We start from the raw sequence: 17,864 nt of genomic DNA, 5'->3' as shown, positions 1-17,864 counted from the left end.
AAATATTATATATATATATATATATATCACAAATTTAAGGAAAATAGAGATTTTTGTGAACATTCAACTAAAAGAAGAAAAATTTTATTTTTCATTGTTATAATTTGTTTAGTTCAGACAGTAGTAGCGTAGCAGATATATGTACCTAGACTAAGCCAATAGGATGGAATGTGGTTGGCTAGATTACCTGAAGCTTGTCTGAAAGTCAACTTTTCCATTCCATTTCATTTATTGAGATGGGATCTCAAGTGGGGAATAATGTTTTCCTCACTTGCTTAATTTTATACTAATTCTTTCTTAAATATATGATCAACTTAATTTGGGTGGAGATAAGATTCCTCTTTGAATAGGACCTCAATCTATATGAATTTGGGATCTACCCCTCAAAATTCAAATTGCTAAATTTTGTTAGGGTTAATAAGCCCTTAATTTGAGCTACGAATTGCGATTAAGTTTTAATTATTTTTTTCTCTCTTATCTCAGGTCGAAGGATTATTTCAATTCAAATGTGCTCACAAAGTTTGATAAGAGTAACATAAAAAAATACGTTGGTTATCATCTTCGAATGTCTAAATAAAAACGTTCGGGAACCAGACGAAACTTAAGAGTAAAATTAAATCAATAAAAGATAACCCAACATTCAAAAATTGTGTATTTTCAGAATTTTTCGAGCTGTATAATTCACCATGAACTGTTGATCCGATCGTACTTGGATGATTATGAAAATCAAATATATTATTAAATTTAATTTGAGTAAGATTTATCCGAACGCAGAATGTGCAGACAACCATTAAGCCATTAAAATGATGTTTGGGGTACTTATTATTAATTTTAGGAGCCCAAAAGTGATGCCCACATTAGGCCTATACTTGAATTAATTAATTAAAACCCTTTAATTATGTTTGAGATTGACTAAGAAAATTGAGTTGAAGATCTAAGTCTCAAAGTGAATTCCAAATGTGGGTTTAATTTGGCTTGTCTCACGTCCTATTCTCATTGTTGCGGTCTTCGGATCAAGGGCTGAAATTTGAATTGGATTTTTTAATTCAAATATTATTGAATTTTATAGTATAATTAATCTATATGTGTTATATAGTTTTTTAATTAAAATAAATGATATAATATTTATATATGCTATATATTAAATAGAATAAAAATTCAATCTGCAGAAATTAAATTCGAAATCATTCTTAAGCCCTAATTATTTTTGGACTGAAATTAATGAGTAGAGTAATCCAACAAAACAATGTTGGCTGTTGTGTGTATCTAGTGGGGAAAAACAGTTTGATTATCAAATTATTAAAAGCTCTGTTTAGCATCCACTTTTATGCTTTTAAATATTTTTTGAAAATTACATTAAAAAAGGGGTTTAATATAATTTACTCGTGATATTGCAAATTAATAAATTACCCTTTATATAAAAAAAAATTCTTATTATATTTATATATTTTTTAAAATAGAGCAATTTATCTTTATATTTAAAAAGATACATTATTTTATTTTAAAAGATATAATGACATATTTTATTATTTTTTTAATAAAAAAATAATTTACTCATCACAATATAAAAATAATTTACTTGCAATTTTCTCTTAAAAAAAGTGGGAGTGTGAAGCCCATAATCAGCCAGTAGTTGTTGTTTGCAATAAAAAATAAAAATAAAAGCAAGAAATTAATGGGAATTGTGGTTGTGATCCCCCCCACTCCACTGCACTCAAGATGGAGATTGATTGGAAGTTGGTTCCTTGTCTCTTCCTCCCCTTTCATTGTCAAATTTCAACATCCCAACTATCATCCTATATATATTCAAAGTGGAGTTCTTTGTATATAACTAATCGTTGTTGTTTCACATTGTTTTTGCCAGTATATAATAAATAATTTTTTATACTTTAAAATATAATATAAATAAAAATAAAATATACAAATTAATACATTACATTAAAAAGAAAGAAATAAAAGAGAAAAAAAATTCATTTATCAGTTATTTTAAAATTTGAAAAGTTCAATAAGTTGGTTATTTTATTAATTGAAGGGCATTTTTAACTTTATAAAAAATTTGTGGGGATAGTGTCATTAACCGCTATTTATGAGTATCGAAGCCCTTCCGTTTTTATATTAGTATAGATGTATAAGTTCCATCGTCCTATATTCATAGTGGATTTATTTGGGGATGAAATAAGTTGGAACTAGAGTAGGATGTGGACTTTGAAATATAATCGAGTTTTGGAATCGGTCTCCAATTTTGATGTTTCTAAATACAATCCGAATTCGATCTTTTAATATTTCTAAGATTGATGAAGGGTCAATTTCCAGTAGTTGCACAGGACCCTCTACAAATAAACTTTGCACAAGGAGAGGATTTTGCAGGTATAGGTGCCTCTCAAGGTTCTTCTATTAAAAGGCTTTAGTTTCTGGATTGTTGATACAGGTGCCACTAACCACATATGTGCAGATACTTCACATCTTACACAAAAACATTCACCCACTTATACATACTTCCTACACTTGCCAAATGGTTCTTCACAACCAGTTTCTTTTATTGGCTATATTCATATACATAAGCATATTACACTAACAGATGTTTTGTGTATTCCCATCTTCAAATACAATCAACTTTCAGTTCAGAAACTTTGCTCTTCAAATTCTATTTCTGTGATTTTCTCATCATCCAAATGGTGGTTACAGGATCTGAAGACTAAGAAGATCCTGACTATGGGTAGAGTTCTAGAAGGGCTATACATCATTGACAAGTCTTCTTTTGCTCCTGCTTTTGTTGAGCAGAATCCTATTTGATTACTTTCCTGTAATCTTTCTGTTGGGTCTAGTATTACTTGGTTATGGCACAAAATACTTGGCCATCCATCCAACTTATACACGATTAGTATGTCAGCAATATTCATGATTTGATGCGGATCTGGATGACAGTAAATATTAGATTTATCAGGAAAAAAAAATGTATGTAAAAGTTTTTAGTCAAAAATTAAAGAGTGCTTTCGAATATCAACCACTAATCTTTAGTATTTAAGTGTGTGAGTGTAGCAAGAGTTGGTAATGCGTGTCATGTTAATTAATTAAAGAATTAGCAGTCTACATCTCTTTTTTTCTTTTCTTAATTTTTTTTTGTCCTTTTCAATTAAAATAATGGCTAAGGCTTGTTTGGTAGGAGCAAAAAATGTGACATCATTGGCAAAAGTCAGAAGTTCATGCCTATTTTTCTTAATGCAATTACAAATAATTAAGTTAATTAGTTTTTCAAAAAGAGGGAATGAATGATATTAAAGTATGTAAGAAAATGATATAATAATTTGGTAATAAAATTTTGAAAAAATTGATCAAACTATTGATGCATAACTTAAGATCTGATATTAATTCGTTAATCAATAACTTAGTTATACTCAAAATCTATTTTATCCAATACATAGTTATTGAATCAACACATTAATTAATAAAACATATTTGTTTATATTCTTTAAGTTCAACTAAAAATTTTCAACACAAATTGATATCAACTAATTATTTATTTATATACTAAAATATAAATATAAATACGACTCAAGTAAGCTTCATATATACCTAAATTTCGATAGTCATATTAAAACTCTAATTTTGTCGTATCAAAATAAAAATTGTATCGTTTAATTAATTGATATAGAAAATATAAACTCTGCATTATCCATAGAGATTAATTTTTAAATTATTCACCAATTACTTACTTCTATATTTACATTATTTATAACTTTGTATTTTTATTTGTTAAAAATACAATTATCCTGTTAATTTAACACAGGGTGCTAACTAGTATGATTTACAATGTATTTAATGATGTGAATCAAATAAATAATAATAATTATTATTATTATTTTGTTGATGAAATGATATTTGCTAAACCTTATGAAACTTTTTAACTTCTGGATCATCTTTTATTTCATATTATATACATGTTATATGTATAATATTTTTTTAAATAAAATTAATAATATAATTTTTTATATTCGTAACATATATAAAATTAAATCTGTTGCCAAACGCACCCCAAGAATTGTCCTTGTTAGCTCAGCTATTTTGGAATTTCGGCTATTTTAAAACATATCAACTCGTAGGGAATAAAAGTCTGCCCCAAAGTTCTCTGCTTTCCCATTCAGAAATCTCACGCAATTTCCCTGAGATTTTTCTTCCTTCAAAACCACCGGCGACCTCTCCTTCTCCAAGATTGTTTCTTCTTAATCTGGCCAACTATCCACCTCAAATTACACGCACAACACACACTAGTTCGCCTGTAACTTTTAATTTTGGGTTTGAGTAAGTTTAGAGAAGTGATGGGTGTGATGAGCAGCCGGTGCTCCCACACTTCGCATATCACTGAAATCATCATCACCAGCTTCTTTCGCCACAAAATTTGAAGGTTTACTTCTTTAGATAGCTCTTTAAGGAGATTCAGGTAAAGGGTTTAGTGGGAAAAGGAATTCTGCCACAAATTCAAGAATCAGTTCCAGAAATGGCGGATTCTTGAAAATTACCGGTAGTTAATTGTTCTGCTCCGAGTGAAACTATTCAGATATGGCGGTTCGCCGGGTGGTCTACGGGGGCGGTGATTCTCTGGATCCAACGCAGAAACTTAAGATTTCTTCCCATGATCAGCAGCCTCTTGATTCTGTGTTTGCATCTGCTCCTTCAAAGCCTTTTCTTGGTATGTGATTTCCCACCCACAAATTATCTGCGTTGACTTTTCGTCGTGGTATGTGGATTGGTGCTTGTGTTTTTAATATTCGTATTTTATTATCAGTTTTGCGAATTAGATTCAGAGCTTGAGTTTTACATGGTTTTGTTTCTTGGAAAAAGTGGGATTCTGTAAGAACATGGAAATACGTGATGGGAGAATCATACTTTAAATTACCATCGAAGTTCAACGAATGCTGGTAAGTGAAGTTACATCTAACATATGTCTATAGAATCTCCATATTCGTGTTGGATCGAGTGCAGAAGCGTAAGAATTTAGGATACTTGCCTTCCGTCCTTGATTCAAATGATTAATTTACAAAGAAAATGAAAAGATTGCAGAAGAAATGGTGTTGAATTCTTCGAAAACCTTATGTAATTGAACTTGATGGTCTGTTTTTTATTACTAAAAGATTTTAGAGGACCCAAGCCTCAATCATGTCTTCAATAATAAAAGTTCCAGCAAAACCAACATTTTTTCTGCATTTTTTCCATAAAAAATGCCTCTTATTTGTATTCATGATGGGTATCCGAAAATTATCTCAAGTTGAATAGTGGACCACGTGCAAAAACCCGTCGTGCAGAAATAAGTCGTGGCCACGGCTTATGTCACGCACCTCGTGTAGTGAGGGCCAAAAATGTTCTTGTGGTAAGACATCGGCCATGGCTTATCTCATACTCGTTCTGATTGTTAGACAAAAACACTCTCATGATAATCTGTGCTATTAAGCTTGTTGCAGTTTTTAATACTTTATCTACTGAAGCCCTCTGAGTTAAGGCATGCCCATGGCTTATCAATCAATTAAAAATTTTAGCCAAAGCCACTTATCCAACATTTAAATCATTCAGGCATAATTGGTAGTGAAATTTCAGTTAAGCAATTGGTTGAAGATTGAAGTTTTCTGCATAGCAAACACCTCCTTTCACCTCTCAGAAAATTGCTTGTCCTTCTGTTTTTCCTTTTCTTATGTTGTTCTGGGGATGCTGTTGATAGTGTATTTGGGGGTTGGACGGGTGGGGTTGGGGTTGAGAAAATTTGGGGAGTCTACCTCAGAAATGGACTATTCCCTTGCTTTGGGACTCTGTTACTCATTAACTACTACTCATTAACTTTATTGGCTCATTGGTATCAGTTTCAGGCTCAAGGGCAATGCTCAGTTTTGGATCTGTTGGTGGAGCAAACAGATCAGGGAACTTGTTTTTTTCATCATCTGACCAAGAAGAGAGTGGAGATGAATACTTGGAGGAGTACTTCAGTCAACCAGGAAAAAAGAGGCGTCTTTCAGCCGACCAAATCCAGTTTCTTGAGAAGAGTTTTGAGGCCGAGAATAAGCTTGAACCAGAAAGGAAGATCCAGCTTGCAAAGGAGCTAGGATTGCCGCCCCGACAAATCGCAATATGGTTCCAAAACCGCAGGGCTCGCTGGAAGACGAGGCAGCTGGAAACAGATTACGACACGTTACATGCAAGCTATATGAGCCTGAAAACCAACTACGATAACCTTCTTAAGGAGAACGAGAAACTGAAAGCGGAGGTGACGATCAATCACATAATTCATTTTCTGATTTGTTGATCCAGTATTCTCATGTGACGTTGCTATTTTCAACCAGGTTCTTCGTCTAAAAGACAACGGACTTGCCAGAGATACAGACAAAGCACTGTTCCAGGAAATGCTTAAAGAAACAATTGCTGATATGATTTCTCAAGACGAAGAATCCAAAGTGTCAGCAGTGGCTTTTAAGAATGAAGATCAAAGCTTAGAATCAGGCGACTCATCTCATGTTGTTGAGCCTGACCGCTCGGATTTATCGCAGAATGGAGAAGACGACTTGAACGAGGAATTGTTGCAGCCTGATTATATGTTTCATAAGATCGAAGATGCTCATCGTCATCATCCAGCTAGTTCCTTTTACTGTGGATTTCCAGCTGAAGACCACATCTTCAGTTTCTGGTCATATTGAGCTCTACTCGTATATCACCACAACCCCTATAATTTCTTCTTGCTTCAAGCATGTTCAAATCAGTATACTGAATAACACTTTCCAATCTTGTGGTCCGGTCATGTTTCTATGACTTGTATGTACTCTTCAACACTTTTTTCTGAAACATGTCTAAGCCTCTGCTGTGTCTGTGAGTTTAAGTTGCTTTCTTTGTTTCTAAATGACAGACAAAGACAGAGATAAGTGTGCATCTCTGAAAGTATTAGTGTTTGGCTTTTGTACTTTTTGTATCAGCATAAGACAAATAATGACGATAACTTAGGACAGAATTGTGAGTTATGCAAACATTTTGGCTGCTTTGAGGATTTCACCAAAACAGCTTGGTATCTTTCTCTCTGTCTCACCGTTTTTAGAGAAAAGAAAATCTTATTGTTTTTTTGCACGAGAGGTTTGAATGCCGATATATAGAATAAAAACAAAACTTCGACCAAATAGCTCAAAGAAGATTATTAGCGTAATTATAAATCTCCTTTCATGGTTGAAAAATTATAAAATCCCTTCTAATTTTAACGTCTGTCTAACAACAAGCCCATTCTGTTAGGTTTTCATTTAATTTTTGTGGTGAACTAATCAAAATACTCTTTTAAATTTTCAATTTTCTTTTAATTTTTTAGAAAATTCAATAAAGATAAAATAGTCATGTCTACTTCACCGTTTAGAGGTTACATAATTATTTATCGTTTGAGGGGGGGGGGGATTTGTAATTTTTCTAGCAATAAGAGGATATTCGTCATTATGCCAAGCATCAGAGGATGTAGTTATAACCTACCCTTTATTTATAAATACAAGGAAAAATTCAATTTTTTAACTTGCACCTAGCTGCAATTGTTACATTGTAATTTTATTGATCATTTCTTTTATACTGTATAATCAATCACATGACAAATACAATATACTTATCAAACAATTTGCTTGAATTTGGCGAAATTGATCTGATTGGAGCTAAATTTTCCACTGATCTTCATATGTAACATTGCCAACTCTGGATACAAAACTTACACTTATCAACAACTTGATGCACAAATGATGGCAATATTTATTTACAGAGATTAAAAAATAAAAATTACAGCATTCTGCGTAAATACAAACTCAGATTAATTCACAGTGATCTTCCCTTCACCATTGCAGTTTGTGGGCCATATTCCAAGAATTGTTTCAATCAACTCAAAATTTCAAATTGTCCTTCAAATAACATACCATCTCTTGCTGCATCACACCGAAGAAACAACCTTAGAAATGGGCACAATTGGTAAAAGATGTAAAGTTTTATGTAACACTGCATTTAACATATCTGATACAAAATGGTCCTTTTTCACTTCAATGTCACGAATTCGATCGAGGAGTGTTTGCCATAAATTTTATTTTTATGGTAGAAATAAGTTGTGGAGAAAGTTGCTTGTTAATTATATATAGTAAAAGTTGAGAATGTTTAAAAATAAAAATTAAAAATAGAAAGTTGGACGTGTTTGAAAAAATAATTTAGTATTTATAATTTTAAGTATAAGTTGCAGAAGTTGATAGAGTGTTGTTTATAACTTTTGACTTAAATCAACTTAATTTAAACAGTTCTAGAAATAAAACACTTATTTTAAGCCATTGTAAACACCACCTAAATTCAAATCTCATAGAGACCATAGAGGTCGTTCAGATTTTGGTATCTTATGGGCAATGTCAATGAATTATGACGAAAGAAACATCCCACGACGGTTAAGTTCCTCTTAATTGAGATACATAGTAGATTTAACATAACTTACGTGGATGTACGAATATCCTAACAAATTTGGAAAAATATGCTTCATCCAAGAAAAAAGTATTTGGGAACTATGACAAAGAAATACTATCAATCATCATGTGTACATACAAATACACACACACATAAGGGGTGAAGAACTTACAATGAGACAGAGGAGAATACATCCAGCAGCACCAGGGAAGAAAGCATACCAAAAATTCAAATGATGCAGCTTAACTCCATCGATAAACAGCAATGGTAAACTGGCAGCTGCAAGTCAATAAAAGAATCAGCCTAATGTTTATTAAATAATCAAACAAGTCAATTTGTTTTGGTAGATAACATATTGTAATTGCCTGGTGGATGTACGGCACGGGTGAAAATCATGAACGCCAAGGCGGCAGCGAGGGCCGTGCTCCTCGCTAGCCATCCGGGCCCGAATATTGAGAATGCCAAGACACCTATTGCTGCACAACCAATTTGCGCCACAAACATGTTGTACTTCTGCAAGTCGGAGCAAAACTCGTGCTTCAATAGTTAGTTTATAGCATGAAGATAGACCAAATTTCAAGAATTTACGAGATTTCTGACGTCTTAATTTTAGAAAGGTGAGTCGTTAATGACTACATAATCTAAAACTCTAAACTATTATTGAATATGTATCTCTAAGATGTTCCATCACATGCGGACAACTTTTTTTTTTTTCTCTAAAGCATCGAACATGGAACTTTTTTCTTTTTTCTTCTAATAAGTTGCGATGAGATTTGAAGCTAGGACTTCTACTTGGCCAATCTGCCATATCATAACTAATCAGTTCGGTAAAAAGTTTAAATTATTAAAGAAGATGCACTACAAAAAAATAGTTCAATAGCAATAAAAATTTTGATACTAAAATCAGCGTCGAGCTAACTATCTACTAAAGTTTTTACTAATTAGCAACGAATTTTACTATTTTGCAAGAAATATATGATGTTTCTATTAGCATTATTAACTGATAAATTCAGGATATTCCAAGCGCATATCACTCCTAATATCTAATCATGGGAAGGTAAAACACGAACGTACAACACATAGTGCTATAATTCAAAATAAACCTTTTAGTTTGCAAATGCTAGAACAAGAAGATCCTCTGTGAAACAAAACTTATTTTATTTAATACTGATTGTACGTTAGGGTATAAAAGAATGGAGAGAAATAAACTATTAAAAGATTTTAAACATTTATGTTTTGATTGTCACGTTTTTGCTACGTGGGAAGAGCTTTTGAGATCAATATTTTATTTTATTTTTATTTTGGAAATGGAAAAATCAAATACGTTTGGTTTCATTTTTGGCTGCAAAATAACTCCTAGATTAATTCAGGCTGTTCCATGGAGATATCACATGTTTTGCCACATATAATTTTTAGGAGTTTAATGCAATTTACCTCTTTGTAATATTGTAAATGAGCAAATTAATCTTCTATAAAAAAATAATAGTAATTTGTTGTCTATATTTTTTAAAATGAAGCAATTCATTTTGAAGAACTTTGGGATAACTTGCTATTTTTTCACAGAAGGATAATTTGCTCATTTATAATATTACAAGGGGGTTAATTGCATTTTCTCCTAATTTCTAGGAATAATTGCACTGCCTTTTCCTGAACTTTGGTATCATTACACCCAAACTTCTAGTTTAGAAAATCACATCTAGTATTCTTGATGTTTGTTTTTGTCTAACAAATAGATCCCACCGTTAGTTAAGCTTCAACTAAATTTGCTAATATTAGCAAAAAAATTTAATGAAGAATCTATATTTATTCCCAATTGACTTATTATTGACTTATCGTAAGTCAAATAAATTTATTCTAACCAAATTACTCTTATAAAGATGAAGATAAACCTCCTCACATACATTAGCATGTGAAAATGTATAACAATAGTTTGATCAAAAAAATATTTGTTTGGCCTGCAATAAGTCAATCGGAGTTAAAGATGGATTTTCATTAATTTTTATTGTTAATATCAACAAATTTGATGGTTTTTACAAATGGAGTAATCCATTTATTAGACTTGAAATAAAATCAGGAATAATTGATGTAATTTCTCAAATTATAAAAAGTCTATGTATAATTACACCTAATCTCAGAGGAGGGCTGTGTAATTATCCTAAATTTCTAATATCAAATTGCAAGAAGGCAAAACAAGAATGTAAGAAAGATTATACCATAAGGCAAAATAACACTTTTCCCTCAAAACTCTTGGATGCTTAAAATATCACATTACAATTTTACATTTCAATTGATGGATTTGAGATCATGAATTTTAAAATTCTCGTAACAAATTATTTGAATTTATTCGGACAATTCTAAATTGAAAGTACTTCAAATCCTACAATTTTAAATTTGAAATATATTTTATTAGACATTGATAAATTTCAAATTATTCTAATATAGAGCAGTTTAAAATTATTTTTTCAAATTATTTCCTCAAATTCAAATATCAGCTTTTTTTTCCATGAATGCATAACAACATGTCATTCGTCCGACATTTTAATTTGGACTTGTCCAATCAAACTCAAGCTAATCATACAGTAAATGCATTGCACCAATCCAACATTTAATCGAACAAAAGCTAATGATATTGGCATATGAAACAATTAAACTAGACTTCTTTGAACACACACAACGGTCCAGCTATTATTCAAAGTTAAGGTGTTAAATTAAACATAAGTACTCAATGCATTGTATTTCTCGAAAAGAACACAAATGTCAAACATTTGAGTACATAAAACAGGGTAATAAGAAGGCACATACCCTAGCGCCGGGCGTCGTTGGCGTGGCGAAGAGAACGGCACAAACAGCTCCCAACGGTGCAATTGTCATAGAAATGCCTTTTGGTGCCAAAATTTGATCAATCTTACCCAGTATAGCCATTGCAGCAAAAGCACCTGTTACATTTTCAATTAAATGTAAAATTTCATACCACTCACTTAAGTGTCTGTTCTACGACCGAGCCGTTGGATACTCTGCATAACATTATGTATAATCTAACAGTTCACAATTTACTCGAGGTTATATATTATTCATAAGGTAATGTCATAAAAAAGGAAAAAAAAAACATGAAATGTACTTATAATAATCTAACAATTCACAATTCACTTGTCGTCAGATTTATGCAAAAGATAATGTCGTAAAAGAAAATGCCTCGGTAATCTAACGATTCAGAATGCACTTACTTTTTGGTTATTGAGTACGAAATAATGTTATGAAAAAACAAAAATTGTGCTGTGATCCAACGATTCACAATCCATTCATCATCATTAAAGAAAAACAAATGTGGTAATAATCTAACAATTCATAATCATTTATTCTGCGCAAAAAAATAATATTGTCAAAAAACAAATGTGCATAATCTAACATTCACAATTCACTTATCGTCATTGAAAAATGAAAACAAAAAAAAATAACAACAAATACCATCGTTTCCGTGCATAAGATAACATTATTGGAAACAAAAAGATTATGAAATGATGATCTCACGATTTACAATCCACTTGACTAAAGTCTAACAATGAAACAGACAACATTGTACTAACCAGCAGAAGGCCAAAGAACATCACTGAGGGAAGGAGATTTCGAGCTTTTCTCAGGAACCCAATTCTCCCAAAACGTCACGCCCGCATTACTTGATGATCTCACATAAAGCTCCTTTCTTCTCAGCCCGTTTGCCTTCCACGATCCGGGAACCCGGTTCAACTTCCTCAACCCACATTTCCCAGTGATTGAACTGTGAGAAGACAATGTAAAAAGCGGCGGCAAAGAGGGCTGCTGCAAGAAAACATGATTCAAACGGGCGTGAATTTGCGTGCCCATTTTCGGGTATTTTCGGGTTCTTGATTTTAGGACAGGAAATCAATAAAACCTAAATAAATATCTGGGATCTTTTGTGGGGTTCGGACAAAAGAGGTGTAGGAGAGAGACCGTTGGGGGAAGTTGAAAGCCCCATGGGAGGGTAGGTTGTCCCTTAAAGAGGTCGAAAGGGCATTGGATAAAAAAGGGTGGGCGCGCGGAGAATCCATCAAGCAAAGCGGCGACTGTCAACCTTTCCCGTTTCCCTATGTTGGTTTTTAGTGATTTATTTTTATGCACGAGATAACGATAATCGTATGCTTTTTGTCTCCTCCTTGTATGGGTTTTCTCTACATGGAGCGTTTCTTGCTCAATTTTTCTAACTTCAAGATTTTTAAATTGAACAAAAAATTAAGAGTTTATATGTTTTTTTTTTTTTTTGCATTTTTCTTATTAGAAAGTGGTGAGTACTTGAGTTTTAATATTTTTATTTTAATTAAGTTCTGGAAAAAAAAAATCTTGACCAGAAAATAGAGTTTTATTTTAGAACGTTTTGAAAAAAAAAATTGGAGTTTTCATTTAGCAACATAATGTAGAGATTAGTCAACTGTATATAAACATATTTGCATATCTTTGAAAATGTGTGTGATACCTTGCCCTATATTGGACAAAAACTGATAAACTAAGTTGCATATAAGTTTTGGTCGAAAAATCCAAGTGCATTCATTAAATATCCCTTTTCGACGGGCTATTCATAGTCCAATTTTAAGATGCACGTGATGGTTTTTGGAGGTAATTCTTACATGCAACAATCTTGTTACAGTGAATTCATATAAAACATATGAACACGAACATCAAATACAACAATAATTTATAATAAAACTATTTTATCAAATATATAATAACGTCAAATAACATAAATACAATTCTTTAAAAAAGCACAATTACAATCATATTAATATTGAAAACTTGCAATAACATATTCATGGGGACAATGGGAAGATGAGCATTGGTGGCTTTGAAGTGTAATGAAAGGTTGTGGTCTTGATCTCTAGTTGTGGGGAGTGATCAAGTTGATGTATTTTGTTTAATGCTCTTCTTTGTTCCTCCTCTTTTTTCTATTTCTTTTCGTTTTTTAGTGAAACCGGCCTTGCAAAGTGGAGCTTTTGAGAATTGACATGACGTTCCATAATATTAAAGATACTAATATTGTGATACCCCATCACACTTTGATTAAAAATTAATAAGATAAGAACTATATAAGTTTTGAAAATAAAATTTAGTCAGTTGATCCTAATCAGATTTTGTGATATACTTATAGGTTTGGTCACAATTCTCGCGTCCAACAAGTTATCGGTATATGGCATGGCAAATATTAGTGATGAAATATGGAATAATAATTTTAGTTTTGCCACCGTATCATTTTTTAAGACTTATTTGCAATGAAAATTATGTTTAACTTATTAATAACGATAGTTAGTGACAACTTAAGTATCAACACAAATATATTTGTTATCATTAATTATACATAAATCACTAATTATTTTTAATGATAACTATATGCATAATACTTTTACTGACTTTTTTTTCAAAAAAAAATCAACATTTGTTAATAGTTATTGTTGTTGACAATTTTTAAAGAATAATTGTCATTACTGTTAAAGTTATTATTGTAATTGATGCGTGTGGAAATATCACAGGTCCAACGAGCTTAGATTTTCGTTTTGGACCTAAATCAACAAGTAGAAAGACTTGAGGAACGGGACCTGCAAGACAACACATTAACACTCTGACGCCCAAATTAATACTGGATCCGAGAGAAATAATCACCAAAAATAAATAAAATGAAAATTGAGATATGATGATCAAATTTGTGAGAGAAATTATATTAATATCGCAATTAGAATGCTAGATAGAAGTTGACAACAATATTCAAGTAGTCTGGAAGGTGTTCCCCCACCCTGGGGATTAAACATGTATTTATTGAGGGGTGTCTTCCCTATGATGGGGGTCTTCACGTCTTCCTTAATTTTCGAAAAAAGAGGATGAAGGTTGTGTCGATAAGTCTTGATCTTCTTTTATCTTCTGTTAGGTTTGCTTTCGAAGACATATTTTCGAATTAGGGGAGATCCTTTATCAACAAGAACTCGTAGCTGTTAGGGAATCCCAGCCGTCAAGGAGTCAAAGACTTTGAGATGACCTCTTTGGAACAATGTCCTTCATGCTGGCGAAGAGGTATATTCCGCAAACCAATTGTATGCACGTGGGAGACATTTGAGCGTAGGCCTTGGGCTAATTATCTCCAGTTGGGCCATTCTTGGGTTAAACATGTAGCTATTTTGAACTCATCCTCCCTTTATGGATTGTTGGATTGACCGGGTAGGCACTGAACTTTTTTTCATTCTTCCTTGGACTAGGCTTCTATAGGTCATATGTATCATTTAGTCCCCCCTACTCTAAGGAGGAGGAGTGTCCCAACTCTTCTTAGTGTAAGAGATTCTTTTATGTCAGAGGGGGGAGGGGAGAGCTCCCTCTTCTTCAACTTTGACGGCCAGTGACTCCGAGTGCCTCCCATCTCTATCTTTTTCCTGCTTCTTTGCCTTCTTTTATGAAGTATTGGGCTTTGAGCCCCATACCTTGTCAGTGTAGTTATGAGGCCTAAGGCTACCCCTAGCCATTATGATTGCTATCTTAGGGGGTATTTGATAACCGCTCCCTCCCACGCACTTAAGGTACCAAGTAATCTCCAATAGGGAGCGGTTATAGAGGGACGTCAGTCTAACTCCATTTCCCACGTCCTTGATTCAAAGTGTACCCTCTATTTTGTCCTCTTCCCTTTTGCATATCCTTCTTGAAGAGCAAAGGTTTCCTCCGAGAATCTGTAAGTATCTCCCTCTTTTTTTGCACTCCTTCAATAGTTTTCTTTCTTGGGATTCTTTTATAGCGTCCAGACAAATGCGTCAGATTTGCAAAGAATTTGATGTCGTAAAGAAAGCTATTTCTTCATAGCAAATACTCATGTAATGGCTACAACCCGATGATCGTTGCAAAAGATGGGAATTTTCTTTTTTTTTTTTTGGTTACGAATTTGAAGTTGTAACAAAAGGAATTTTTCCATAGCAAATAACCTTTTGCTATGAATTTTGATCATATCGAAGCATTTGCTACGCCAATCTTCCATATGCACAAAGTTCATAGCAAAATAGTAGAAACAACGTTTTTGCTACGATTTTTGGCCATTAACTACAATTCCTATATGGTAGCCAAAGACATATTTTCCTGTAGTGAAATTACAAAAAAGTTAAGCACTATGTTCATCAATAATATTTTAGCTTAGTGGTCAATATTGAGACCTCATAATCAAGATCATATGTTTGGTATGATTGCACATGTGGGTGTATATCTCACTTTATATAAATTTTTATAATTTATTTAATAGTTCTTTGTTCTATTAATATATTGATTAAATCAATATAATACTTAATTTTTATTAAAATATTAATGTAATTATATAATTACCACCTCTATAACCAAAAATAAAAAAGGCACTGTGTTTTGAGCTGTTTGGAAAGTACATTGAGCAAAGTACTTATCTCAATAAACAAAACATAACCACCATTAGCGGAAAGAATTAAATAGAGTAAATTCCATCACTGCCCTTATGTTATAGTAAAATTGTAAAAGATTTTCTTATATAACAAATAATAAATCCAAACATCACTTTTATTGCTTTTACAAATTAATGGAAAATCAACGTCCATACTCATGCAAATTAAGAATAGATTAATTTTTTATTTTAATTTTATGTATGAAAATACCATTTCACCCTCTGATTTATTTTGAACAATTTTATTTAATTATCAAAATATTATTCTTTTTTGAATTTGGTGAATCCCATTTAATTATTCTATCTCCTCCTCTCCTTGCTCGTCCACTTCTTATGCAAAAAAATATTAGTTATAATAAAAAATTATAATAAACTGACGTAATTAAAATCATGTCAAATATTGATTAATCATAAATAAAATTTAAATTTTCATATTAATCTTGTTTGATAGATAATATTAATTTACTATTATTTTAAATCGCAAACAGTTATTCATGATATAATCTTGTTCTTTATTCATTATATATATACATGATGCCGCAAATTTTGTTTCTAAAGAATGATGATAATCATGTGACTAATCAAAGACGTGTTTCCTTCACTAAACAACTGAAAACATCATGTGATGAATGACTCAAACAACAATTAATTAAGATATGGTAATACATGAATTACGTACGTGCTCTCATAAAAAAATTTATGACTAACTTCAACTAATTAAAGAGGTCAACAGTTTTGGACATCCCCAAATACGGCCTTAAACTTGTTCATGACATTCTATTCTTGCGTGTATGTAATAATTAATTCTTTAAATTTTAAAATATACTATAAATAAGAATAAAATATATAAATCAACATATCATATTAAAATAAATAAAGAAAAGAAAACTAACTTATTAATTGAACGGCATTTTTAGGATCGTAAAAAATTAGTGCATCGATACAAAACCTCCACTTTATGTCAATAACACATCTTTTTTTATACTGATATAGATGATATTCGATACTATATACATTGAGTCCATCGTATTATCAGATGATAAGATGGATATAGTGACTAGGTTATTTTATCATCAATTGATAATTAAAGATGTATATAGTTAAAATATAAAGGATTATTTGGAACCCGCTAATCTCAAGAAACATATCAATTATTTCGTTCTCTTAGTCAAATTCTTGACAGGCCAAAGAACATTGTAGTTGAAAGAGGTTCGGTTCACTCGTTGAACGAGGCTTATCGAAAAGGAAAATCCCTGTTCATAGTTCCACGTCAATCTATTTGATGTAACTTTTATCATAAGTTGCCTACAATTAATATATATATATATATATATATATCAATTGATTGAACTGAAAAAATAAAGAAAAATAAACGTAAATTATAAATAAATAAATAATGTAATCCAATATGATAAGCACATCACCTCAAAATAAATGTCCATAAAAACTAAAAATCTTAGATATAATTGATTTTTACCATCAATATGATCCCGAATAAAAATACAAATGTAATAATTTTTATATCTAGTTAACAATCTGTTTTGCCTCGATTCTAAATAAAAATTCAAAACATACTCGTATATTAACTATCAATATTTCTCATCAATATATCAAATAATAGATACAAATTAATACAATAATTTTTTAAAAAATTTAAAAATAAATACAAACACCACGTACTTACAAAAACAATCTCAGAGTAGATTATTGCTATATTTTTTACTTCTAAAATTCTTTTCTTGATTTTATCTTCCTTCACGAACCCGTAAATTCTCTATTTTTGTACAATTTTCAATAAAAGAAACTCACAATATAGTCGTACATATTAAATGATGATATTTCACATCGATATGTATATATATCCCGTATATATTCAGCTAACTAACTATGAATAAATAAACTTCAACCAAATTAAACAACCATTCCTAGCTAATATATATACTTTGAGTTTGTTTTTTCTTGCCATGCATATCTTTCCATC

At 31.6% G+C, this 17,864-nt stretch overlaps 2 protein-coding genes across 2 annotated transcripts; one reads left to right on the top strand and one right to left on the bottom strand.

Moving 5' to 3' along the window:
- The first annotated feature begins 4,083 nt into the window (after nucleotides 1–4,083).
- On the top strand, nucleotides 4,084–6,985 carry LOC105168765 (uncharacterized). The gene is made up of 3 exons (XM_011088912.3): nucleotides 4,084–4,687; nucleotides 5,850–6,250; nucleotides 6,327–6,985. The coding sequence occupies exons 1-3, from the start codon at nucleotides 4,558–4,560 to the stop codon at nucleotides 6,675–6,677; spliced, it is 882 nt and encodes a 293-aa protein (XP_011087214.1). The 5' UTR covers nucleotides 4,084–4,557; the 3' UTR covers nucleotides 6,678–6,985.
- A 664-nt stretch (nucleotides 6,986–7,649) lies between these two features.
- LOC105168764 (uncharacterized) lies at nucleotides 7,650–12,413 on the bottom strand. Its single transcript, XM_011088910.3, has 5 exons — nucleotides 12,024–12,413; nucleotides 11,242–11,375; nucleotides 8,805–8,952; nucleotides 8,612–8,718; nucleotides 7,650–7,922 (listed from the first exon to the last, which is right to left on the bottom strand). The coding sequence occupies exons 1-5, from the start codon at nucleotides 12,298–12,300 to the stop codon at nucleotides 7,881–7,883; spliced, it is 708 nt and encodes a 235-aa protein (XP_011087212.1). The 5' UTR covers nucleotides 12,301–12,413; the 3' UTR covers nucleotides 7,650–7,880.
- Nucleotides 12,414–17,864: the final 5,451 nt, after the last annotated feature.

Source organism: Sesamum indicum, linkage group LG8, assembly GCF_026168435.1.
Source record: "Sesamum indicum cultivar Baizhima isolate 11 linkage group LG8, ASM2616843v1, whole genome shotgun sequence".
In the NCBI taxonomy this organism is placed as follows: Eukaryota; Viridiplantae; Streptophyta; class Magnoliopsida; order Lamiales; family Pedaliaceae; genus Sesamum; species Sesamum indicum.
The sequence above is the reverse complement of the archived record's forward strand: the minus strand, read 5'-3'. Positions and strand labels throughout refer to the sequence as shown.